This window comes from Physella acuta, unplaced genomic scaffold (assembly GCF_028476545.2).
Source record: "Physella acuta isolate Inbredline_101_S28 unplaced genomic scaffold, ASM2847654v3 ptg000778l, whole genome shotgun sequence".
Lineage (NCBI taxonomy): Eukaryota > Metazoa > Mollusca > Gastropoda > Physidae > Physella > Physella acuta.
In genome coordinates this window covers 427,965-440,032 of record NW_026732296.1, presented here as the reverse complement: position 1 = coordinate 440,032, position 12,068 = coordinate 427,965, and the positions used below count along the sequence as shown (strand labels likewise).

The following is a 12,068-nucleotide window of genomic DNA, read 5'->3' as shown; positions in this document are numbered from 1 at the left end:
GCAATTTCCCAACAGTGAGCATTTGAAACAAGTACACATCTTTTTGTTTTCAATTCTTCTGGATTCCTAAATCAGCTCATTTAGGTCTATCATTGTGCGCATTGATTAACGCTATACAGAAAGGGTTTTAATTTTCATTGACTAACTATAAAACGACTGGGGGTCTACAGATAAAGTGTATTATCCAGATATTCAATTGTTTGTTTTTTTTAAATCAGACATTTAGCAGCGTTATTGGTTACCAATATTATTGGTATTCAAGAAAATAAATTTTCCAGCGATACCGAAACCCCGGAATATTTCCGGTGGAGTTGGAAGCTGTTTAAATGAGACGAGATATCGGGGAGACACCATCACACCTGAGCGAGGGTTCCGAGAATTCTGAGTGCCAGAGTCTTTGAGACCATGTCGCTGTCGCACCAGTTTGGATATACGTCATACAACACCTCCAGCTCCCCGCTAAGGTCTTCACAGGTCAGTGACTTTACTTTCGTTTCTCGCTCATTTTCGGTTAGAATTTAACCGGGATGCCAGATTACTCTGACAAACATGCACACGCCATTCTCCTAGCCTTATCTCATGTACTTTAATTCATCACTAAACCAATATATTTCAAAAAAAAGAATCGATACCACAAAATAAAATTACTTAATCTAGAGGAGTGGTTCTTAAATTTTATAGAGGTACCAAACCCCACCGGTTATATATGCGCTTTACCGGACACTTCTTAACAGTTCTATTGTCCGCACTGACAAAATCCGATTGTGAATCCTATAAGTCTAGTGTGCATCTGGACCTGAGCCTAACCCCAGAGGTTCGATCGAACCTAGATTAAGAACCACTGATCTGAAGTTGTACCTTTATTAATTTCTAAACAAACTTAAGCCTAACCCTATATTTTTCGCCCTATGTAAGAGATAAATTTTAATTAGATAAATGGCAAAGTTAGTTATCACTTTATACATTATGAAGGTAAAATATAATGATGCTGTCATACCATTATAAGATGTATTGTTGTAAAAAGGGAAAAAAGTAAAGACATCCTATGGTTCAATAGGGCAGGTGAAGTAGAGTGATCTGTTTCTACGAATTCTGTTTAAAAAGGGATAGTGTGGTCAATTCAATGACTAGCCGTCTTTTATTTTTGTTGCATCATTGTTAACATTATTTTTTTTTATTTCCATTAAAAAAATAAACTAACATAGTAGGGCCTTAGTGCATTCTACCAAGGCAAAAACTCTCAACATTTTAATTTAAGCTGATCATCCATCACGTGATTAACAGACAACACACAGTAACATTGTCACACCTAAAGTAGATCTAGATACCGTTTCATAATTACCGTGTATATTAAGATTGGTGCCTATGGTTTTTTTAAACAAGAAATGTCTCCGTATAATTTCCGTCTTGGGGATTTAGATTTAAGATAGATTACATTGTTAAAATAAAATGACTGAATGACAGTGTGATACTTCATAACACATTGTTAATTATAGACTTAAGTTTCAGTTTTGTTTATGTAACTTTTATCAAGCAAGTACTAATACCTCGTTATACATTTTGGTTCCTTGATGAAGAGAAGGATTCAGATAAAGCTCTTTATAGACTTACGTTCCGTTTTTTTTTTTAAATTTAACTTTTATCATGCAAGTACTAATTCATCGTTATTCCTTGATGAACATAAGGCTTTGTTTAATGGTCATTACAGTCTTGAGTTTTAGTTTTGTTCATTTAACATTTAGTAATCAAATATTTCCTTCCTGTTCCTAGATTAACATAAGACTCCTGCTAAAGATCTTGATAGACTTCAGTTTTGGTTTTTTCATTTAACTTTTAGAAATCAAGTATTTATTTGGTTATTTCTTTCTGTTCCGAGATGAACATAAGACTTCTGTTAAAGCTCTCTCGACGGTCTCCTGTCTCTGTTTTTAATTTTTACCAGCTCAGCTGTCCTATCCTTCCAGCCACCTCGCCATGTTTTCTTTGGTCGTTATTTACGTCGTTGGCCTGAGGGTTTCTATTCTAAGTCCTGCCTGGCTTTGCTATTGTTTCCTTTTTGAGCCTGTAACCATTCCATCCCATTTTAATTTCAGGACTTACATTTTCAATGTTTTCTGTCTCGTCATGTCTATGTAGTTAAAATATACTCATAAAGCATTTATTTACAAAAATTTGTATTCTGTATTTTGTTGCTGTTGTTCTTCGTGTCTCTGATCTGTAGGGTAGATTTGCTTTCAGACTCTTTTAGCGTTTTTAGAGATGCTGATGATTTGCTGACAGGTTTAAGATGGCTTAATGCCAATTGAGTTAACTTAAGTTTATTCGGCGTTCGATATCTTTGTCACTTTTGAGTTACTGATTCCTGTTTGTAACCTTTTTTTGCTTGAGTCTTCATGTTACGTTTACTGTTTCAATTTCTTGATAACTGAGTAGATTTATTTCTTAAAGCAGAACACACGAATTGCCTATCCCAGTTTAATGTTTAATGCGGCTGGGTATAGTGCTGTCCACACTATCACTAAATATGCCAAGGTCATAGAAACAGGTGAACTCTGTTTCACCTGCCTCTTGGACGGCCAGCTTCGACAGGGAACTTTACTTTATCTTAAACGTAATACCGTTTCACTCTATTTTCACATTGTAAAATTATTCATTCCAATTACGTAAGATATTGTAAACAAAGTTTCGGATTTTTTTTAAAAGTTGAGTTTAAAACTAAATTTAACAATTAAAACCAAAGCAGTCACGTTACTGCTGTAATTAGACGGCTTTTGATTGGTTAGGTCGGCAGATAAAAGTTTGAATGCCCGACTCTGATTGGTTGATAGTGTAGATAAGAGTTTATCTTTGACCTGACACAGTTTCTAAGCGGCTGCATTTTTTTAAAGTCACGTACTATGTGAACTTAATTATTGAAATAATTAATTATCTATTTGTCTTCTGATACTTTATCTGTTTAGTTCGTTTGGACTTAATAAGGTGAAAATGTAAAGGTGAAACTCTCATGCATGCACGCAAAAAAAAAAATTAAAAGTTTTCTCTTTTTGTTTTAATTTATTTTGTTTTTGCAAAGTGGTGGTAGCATTTTTTGGTAGCTTAGTGTGCCTAGAAGCTAGCATTTAAGCTAGAATATAGCAGGTAGCACGTTTGTTGGTAATTATGTATGTCTAGAACAGCAGTTCTTAACCTTGATGAGTAAGTCTTAGGGATTCGGCAGAGGTGAAGACACATACCCGACTCATCATATGGTTCACGATAACGGATTTTATCAGAGCGGACGATAGAACTATAAAGTAGAGTTCGGAACCTCAAAAAAGGCTAAGATAGCAGGTAGCATCTTCTTTGATAGATGTGTCTAGTAGGTAGCATCTTGGCTAGCCTGTAGGAGGTAGCATCTCTGTTGATAGCTGTGTCTAGTAGGTAGCATCTTGGCTAGCCTGTAGCAGGTAGCATCTTCGTTGATAGCTGTGTCTAGTAGGTAGCATCTTGGCTAGGCTGTAACAGGTAGCATCTTCTTTGATAGATGTGTCTAGTAGGTAGCATCTTGGCTAGCCTGTAGCAGGTAGCATCTCTGTTGATAGCTGTGTCTAGTAGGTAGCATCTTGGCTAGCCTGTAGCAGGTAGCATCTTCGTTGATAGCTGTGTCTAGTAGGTAGCATCTGGGCTAGCCTGTAGCAGGTAGCATCTTTGTTGATAGCTGTGTCTAGTAGGTAGCATTTTGGCTACACTGTGCCTGAAACCAGACCTGCTGTTTTAAACATGTTTAAATGTCCGCCGGCCCATTGGCCAGCGTTGGTAGTTTGTAAAGTCCAAGTTGTCATTAATTAAATATTAATTAGTTAAACGTACTTCCTATATCCCGTAGTACTTTAACATCTGGCAAGTTAATAAAACAATCGTTTGACTTTTTTTCACTTTGGGTCTTTTTTATTCCTTCTCACAAATGATTAATCTCCTAGCTTGACTAAAGCTTTAACTCAGTCAACTCAATCTAGACCGCAATGTCAGCTTTGATACCCCGTCGTGAGTTTCATTGTCTTAGGATGTAAAATTTTTAAATGATATTTTTTACCCATTAGCGTGAATAACAAACATGTAATACACGTGTTGTTTTAGCTTTTGGTTTTTTTTTTCACGTTTTAAAACTACACCTGAAGTAACAGCGCGACAACAATTAAAATTTTCGTGAAAAAAGTCATTTTGTAATCTTTATTTCGAGGCTCGCTATTCGAGAGGGCTACACAGTATTAAAAACTAAACTCTTGTAGAACGAACGCGGTTTAACGTAATGCACAGCTTAAAAGAAGTGGTGTAAATTGATATAATTCGAGTTTAACATGATTTTGTACTTTACTTTTTCGCATGAACGGCCCTTGACGATATTTTTAACCCGTTTTCATGCCACAAATTCTTAAATCCTATAAAATATTTTTTTAACATAATAAAAAATGCTATGAATAACTAGGACCATTTTATTCAAATGTTGATTAATAGCTCGAGGTTTGTACTTTGTTTGTTTGAGCTAGGTTTAATACATGCGGGTTACAGTTGTTTCAAGCAGGCAGAGGCTAAATGGATTAGTTGTGTTGTTTGTTTACAACATCAAGCGTATCGAGGGTGTTTAGAAAATGTGCTTATAATCGCTCAGTACATGCATGCATAGCATTCACATTTGGCCGTGTCGGTAAGGTAGGGTGGAGGGGGAGATGGTGAAGAGGGGGGGGGGGTGAGGAGGGATTGATGTCCGAGTGGTTCTGGTGAGCTTCGGCCTTGTTGGGGAGGGTGTTGGGGGGGGGGGGGATAAAGTGTTTGTATTAAGGCGGAAAGAGATATGAGTAGAGCTAAATTTTGAACAATAACTTCCTTTTTTGTTAATTTGTTTTTGGTTCTGATTATGTTGTAGCTTTTTAACGCCGAAGTTCCGTTTTTATAAAGGAATGAGGTTTTTTTTTCCATTTGCGGGAGCAAGGTTTGGTTACTGTTTATTCACTTTTTTAAGTCACAGAAAGAAACTCCCAGAATTATAATATTTGGTCTTTGAAGTTTGATAATGAGTGGCACCTGAAAAAAATAAGTGGGTGGGTAGGACGGTGAGGGGGAGGGGCTGAAAGAAGTAGTAGATTGGTATCACAGGGGGGAGGCAGTCGGTGGATATGGCAAAGGGGGTGGGTAAATGAAGCCGTAGACAATAACGAAGGGAGAGGGGCTAAAAATAATGGTAAGACAAAGAAGGGTGGGACGCTTTAAAAAACAGTAGATTAGTGGGTGGTTAAATAAAATGGATAGGTATGACGAAGTCCACTATAAAAGACGCCAACAACAACACCAGACATAACTACAACAGCCGCCGCTGACCTGTAGCGATCAGCTCCACAATGATTATGGTAGTGTCTGTAACAATCGCCAACCTAAACATAAACTATCTACACCATCCTAAAGTTCGACTGTGTCAAATGGGAGGGGGAGGATTTTATGGCTAGGTTTATATTAGGGGTTTTCTATGTTTATTTCTAGAATTATTTTTATGTTTATTTCTAGGTTTATGGCTAGCTATTTATTCGGTTAGGTTTGTTTGATTTATAGCTAGGTTTATGCTTATATTTATGCCTAGATTGATGCCTAGGTTTCTGTCTGGAATTATGCCTAAATTTCTACCTAGTTTAAGCCTAAATTTATTCCTAGGTATATGCCTAGATTCATACTTAGACTGAAGCACAGATTTCTAGCTGGATCTAAGCCTAGCTATATATCCAGAATAACGCCTAGATTTATGCCTAGGCTAATGACTTGTTTATGGAAAGGTTTTTGGCTCAGCGTATGGCTAGTTGTATGGCTTTATATTACCATTATTGTTTGATTTATAGTTAGTATTGATTTATAGTTAGGCTTAATGGTTAGTTAATTTCCTGATCTAAACTTGGTTTCTGACGTAATTGACGAGTAGGTTTATGTGTTATCTTACAAATGAAGTTTTGATTTAATAACTGGTTGAAATATTGTGACATTATTTTAGGAAAGTGACTTGCTTAATGTGAAGATATGTAAATAGGGGTTGGGGTTGGGGGCTGGGGAGGGAGGGTTGAATTCGATTTAAATGACAGTACTTTAATTATAGTCAAGATAAAGTATTAACATTTGATACCCACATTGTTTCTTTCAGGCATTTTCTCCAGTTAGAGCACTTTAAACTTGCGGATGGGGGGGTGGGGGGGGCTTGTTAAAGTATATATTTTTATATACATTTTTTTCTAATTTGTTTGGGAGCGGGGGAGGGGGGCGGTGTTTGGGGGTAGGGGGGCACACTACCCACCCCAGGAAAAATGTCTGAAAGAAATTCTGAATACGCGCGCGGCAAAATTTGAAAAGCCTCAAATTTTGTCATCTCAAGCTTGTATAATAATGACAGGTGGGAAGGTAGGTCTGCCTCGACTTCGATTGTTGACATGCTAAAAATAGCCTGGTATGCAAAGAAACGACGAGAAATTATCAGCCAATCAGCGGACTGGCCTGGAGGGGTGGTTGAAGATGTGGAGGAGATAGGGCCCACACGGACTGGGGTTATTTCAAAAGAGATTAATTAAAAATTCATCGAAAATCAACTTTTGTTGATCCATGTAGTGGAGATTAAAGAAATACATTTAGAACTTGATCAAGGATGAAGTTAGGCATAACCGGATGTAGTTTTTGTGGCGAAATGTATTTGCATAAAAAAAATAAACAAATTTTCGTTTTGACGTCTAGTCGATTATACTAAGTGTAATGGGGAGTGGGGCTGATTGTTTCCGTAAATAGACATGTTCTTTTGATGTTTTATTTCACAGAGATGGGGGTGGGGTGTTAGCGTGTACTTAAATGAGCTTTTCATGGGGTGTAATGTACAATTATGGGTTAAAACCGAATGTGACGCCAATAAAGCTACACATTTAAGTTAAAATTCAAACAATTTTATAGAAACTGACTTTTTGGTTTTAATCCAGTTCACACTTTTAGACGACAAAAACTCTTTAGAAGTTCAAAACAAGACGAGCAAGATTAAATAAATAACTTAAATATAAATATGTAATTCAACCCGTGTAGCTGCCTCCCCCCCCCCCCCCCCTTCACGGAAGATTAAAGTGCAATTCCCCCTCCCCTAGGTAAAATATCTGACAGTTACCCATATCGTTTGAAATGTTCACTGGGCTTGTGTAAAGTATCTGCTGTTTCAATAAAGCGTTACATCCAATATAAATTGTATGTTCCTTGTGGAGAAGTGCTGTTTTCGCACAAATGATAAATGAACTAATTCAACTATAACAAATTATCTGGTCGATATAATGTTGAAATGTTGAAATTTGTATAACGGGTCTGCGTACACGTTACATATGAATGTTGAACAATGTGCACTAAATACATATTCTCTTGCTATCCAGTGCTCACCCCCCCCCCCCTCAACACCCCCATCCACCACCCCACACCCCCATTTCAAACGATGTTCAAAAGAAACTCTGTTAGCCATGGAATCAGATAAAAATATCAAAGATGGCAGCCATTCACAACTGAGTCATAGAAATGCTGCATACACTATGTTTGGCGAAAATTCTGGAACATTTCGGCACTCTACTGGAAGCAGAACGCTCGTCTATGCTGACGTGTCCTTGATCATTAATTTTAATTAGCAGTACAGTCTACTAAAGCTAGGTGAGGAAAAGCTTAACGAAAGCTCAATATGATGAACATCTCTAATTTGTTCTCAATATAAAGACAGGATTTTCAACATGTCTGCTGAGAGGCAGAAACGTCAATGTCTGAACACCTGGCTTTTTAAAAAAATCTTTACAGATTGATAAAGGGGTTTTTAAAATAGGTTTAATATATTTATAGACACGATTCAATTTACGCAGAATTTTGCAATTTTTAGGAATCTAACTTAATTTAAAACAATACTTAATCCCAATCAAGGATAGCAAATATTTTTTTAATTGTTATTTTGATGATTACAAATTTTGTTGTGAAATCTAAGCAGGCGTAATATATTTGTAAACCCATTTTAGTGACAATAACACTTTTGCTAATATATTTTATTCTTAATCGAAATTATTTAAAAGAAATTTTATTAGCATTAACTTTTTATTAAAAAAAATTTCATTGTCACTGTCGTACTTTTTTTTGCCAGAATTTTAGTCAAAATACTTTTGTCACATTATTTTTTTTTCCATTCATAAAAATAGAATGTGCTATTTTTAATCCCTAAATTACTCGTTGATGACGGAGTGGTCAAATTGTAGAGAAAGTCTCGAGTTCCGATCCCGGGTTCCAATCTGTAGTAGGTCCCTGAGTCCACCCAGCTGTGATGAGTACCTGATTTAAATTTCATCTGACCCATGTATCTTGGGCACGAACGGGAAAAGATGATGATGGCTTGCCAGTAATATCAGCTCATGTTTCGCAATCTAGTTATACCATTTTGTAAACCTTTCTTGGTGTTTTGAACTTGTAACTAATTTATGTTAGTTTCCATCTAAAAATTCACATTTCAATATTGTTTCTCGGGTGTGATATTCGTACTTTAAAAAATTCACATTTCGCACTAAAATTACAATACTATTATTTACAATATGGATACTTTTTTTTGGGAAACAGATTTGTTCACCAAGAGTTATTTTCACTATTTTCAATAATATCCCTCTCCCTCTCTCTCTCTCTCTCTCTCTCTCTCTCTCTCTCTCTCTCTCTCTCTCTCTCTCTCTCTCTCCTCTCTCTCTTTTCTTCTTTTTATTCTTCTTCTTCTTCTTTTTCTTTTTCTTTTTCTTCTTCTTCTTCTTCTTCTTCTTCTTTTTCTTCTTCTTCTTCTCTTCTCTGTTAAGTCATTATTTCCTCCTTTCTTATCTTTTTCTCTCTTACCCTTTTATCTTTCTCCAACCTCCTCCTCTAAGGTATCTTTCTACCCCTTCTCCCCCTGCCTCTCTCTTCCTTTTCTTCCCTCTTTATCCCTGCGTCTTTATCTCTCTATGATCCAATCGCAAGTTCTGATGTAACCCAAAAACTCCCGACAACAACAAAAAACTCGATAAAATTTAGCCCTCACGTCTTGAAGAAACTCATGGCGAGGTTCTTGAATGATCCCTAATTAAACCAAATAAGCAATCAGCTCGCACTTCTGTTTCTCAAATCTACTCGCTTTAAATCCTGACACATCCCCCCCCCCCCCAATTAAACATAACCCCCTCCCCCTTCCCTTCTCCCCACTCTCTAACTCTAATATTTTTTTCTCTCAATTTCAACCGTACTTTGTTGCATTGCTATTTGTGCCCAATATTTTAAACATACAGAAGAAGGGCGGAGGACAGCGGAGGAAAAAAGCTTAATTTTGAGAGTACAAAAGAAATATCAATAAAGTATTGGCACTAGGTTTCATAGCCCATCCAGAGAGGAAGCGGCGCAGAGGAAGCTGCTAAGTGCTGTTTCAGGTAGTTCCACGGCCGAGTATTGATTGCCGGGAATCGATACGCAAGGGGCATACAAATAATGGCTGACTCCCTCGTTCTGAGGGGGTGGGGTAATGTCAGGGGTGCAGGCGAATGGGGCGGGTTGGGAGCACTTTCTGGTTGGGTTTGAGTTTTATGTGGGGGGTTTGTGTGGAAAGGCGTGTGGGTGGATATTTCAAGAAAAATGTGATAGTTGTTATGTGGTTGAGGTGTAATCATGGTGTGGTTGTGGTGGGGGTTAGTTGTTGTGAGAATGACTTTTAGAACTAACCACTGCGGTGGTTGTTTGTAAAAATTGAAATCATAAACGAATCTGAATTTATCTTCTAGAAAACAAAGAGTTTCATTATGCCGAACAAACTAAAAAAAACTTATTTATAAAACTTTTGAAAAATCGTTTGCACTCAGGTAATAAAATAGAAGGGTACAACTATTGTTGAGGGTACAAATCATGCCTAATCTGTCAGACTACAGCTGTTGGAGACCTTTTTTTTAATTACATCCTCAAGTCTAATCGTATTTCTTAACTAGACAGTCTATAAACCGTACAATGTATTGTTTCTTATTGAAGAAGCCTTCCTGCGCAAATCTTTATCATCATCATCATCACCATCATTCCTGTGGACACCTTGTGGAGCGTAAGGACTCAACCACACCTCTTCATTGTACTCGGTTCTCGGCGATTCCTCCAAGTTGGGTCCACAACATTCCAGCCGGTTCTTCTTCTCCTTCAGCTGGCTTTTTCCAAGTTTGTTCTGGCCCACCCACTCTCTTCTTACCTTGGGGAATCCAACCTAGCGCCTGTCTGGTGATGTTGGTAGTTGGTTTACACAGGGTGTGTCCAATCTATCACCATTTGCGCTTTTGTATTTCTTTGCCAATAGGGTCTTCCCAAGTTTTTCTTAACAGTTTTTTTTTCAGGCATCCGTTAATACAAGGATGGAGTTTAATTTTTCTTGTACTAAGCCGCCATTCAAAAGCAAAGACACGCGTACTATTAGCATTTGAGTTGTCCTTATAGACAACAAAACTGACGCGTTACGCAAGAGACGTTCTCGAGATCACGTTGTATAGGTGACGTAGAGTTCAGCTGTTTCCTGGCCACGACAGATGGCGGAGTCACATGCTAGTCAGGTTACATCGCCCCCCCCCCCTTCCCTCTCTCTCCCCCCCCCCCCCCCTCCTTCAGGCTGATCTGCAAGAGCTAGTCTTGCCATGTGGAAGCAGGACAAACAGGAACAAGTGCTAAACGAGACTCGAACCCACGATCTAGGAATAACATTCACGTTCGCTGACGTTTTATCTTTTCAGTGCCTTGGCTTCACTTTATCATCTTCATTCCATGTGGAGCATAGGAATTCTCTTCTTAAATTGTATCAAATATTTTTCTTAAATCAGCATGAGTATTACATGCCAGTCCATGAGTACATATTTTATTGTCCTGTCCTATCACTGAAGATGTCAACCTACATTCACATACAACAAAAAATGGATATCTCTAATTAGCAACTGATTAAAACTGACCCGAGGTCGCTGTCAAATAAACTACAGCGTTTTGTGGGTCCTAATTACCCCCAATCATAACCTCATTAAAACATACTTATTTAACATCTAAATCTAGTTTAGTATGTTCACGCAACAAAATGAATATATGCGTGAATAAAACACACAATATGCTCTTCACATCTCATGTTTTAAGGCTGCAATAAAGGTGCATTTCTTATACACGTTATATGTAATCTCTTCAATTTTCGATTCACGTCGGTTCATTTAATTGAACACAAGCATGCATTTCTAATTAATTAATTTAAAACACAATTAATTATAATGCCTCACTCTCCTGTTCACTTAAGCATAAATAATGCAAGCCTGAATTAATACTAAACGTGTTGCAAGAATGCACGTTGAAAAACAAGAAACAGAAAATGATTTGCAATCGATTATTTCTCAATACGTTTCTGCAATTTTCCAATTGAGTTCTCTGGTGCCATGCCAGTTTGGCTACCCCCCCCCCCCACCCCCAAACATTGACGGGCGTAAGAAATATCTGACCAGTGGAAATTTAAATGAGATCGGATGTGGCCTGGGTTTAAATTTGATTTGACCGTTACCTACACCGGTAATAAGACAAGAAGTAAATTAATAACAGAAGATTATAAATTATAATTTATTTTATAACTTGTATCAGGCTGCTAATTGAATCCGAAAACACCCGCCAAACATTATCCGTTAGAGAAAAAGAAAGTATCAGGGCCATACAGGGTTTCTTTCAGTAACTGTCTCTTCCCTCGTCCCACTACAAAGCTATGAAATAGAGTTCACATGTTTCTTGACCTCGGCATATGAAGGGATAGTGTGGCCAGCACTATGCCCAGCCGCCTAACATGAGTTAGGTACTCATTAGAGTCGGGCGGACTCAGGGACGTTTCACTGACTTGAACCCGGATTCGAACTCGAGCAGTCTAGCGCTCTAGCTCTAGACCACGCCATCTTACATATAATTGATCTAGAAAATATATACTGTAACCAATGTCCATTCCCACCCCTTTACGTTTTCATGTCACCCCAGGAAATTTCTAGCTTTTTCGCCCCCGGAAAAAA

At 37.7% G+C, this 12,068-nt stretch overlaps 1 protein-coding gene across 1 annotated transcript in view; it reads left to right on the top strand.

Moving 5' to 3' along the window:
• The first annotated feature begins 209 nt into the window (after positions 1-209).
• Positions 210-12,068, top strand: part of LOC131950779 (iroquois-class homeodomain protein IRX-6) — a 42,636-nt gene continuing 30,777 nt past the window's right edge. Inside the window, exon 1 of the mRNA XM_059312963.1 lies at positions 210-474. Within this exon, the coding sequence (XP_059168946.1) occupies positions 406-474 (69 nt within the window). The 5' untranslated portion in view covers positions 210-405. The remainder of the gene's footprint in view (positions 475-12,068) is intronic.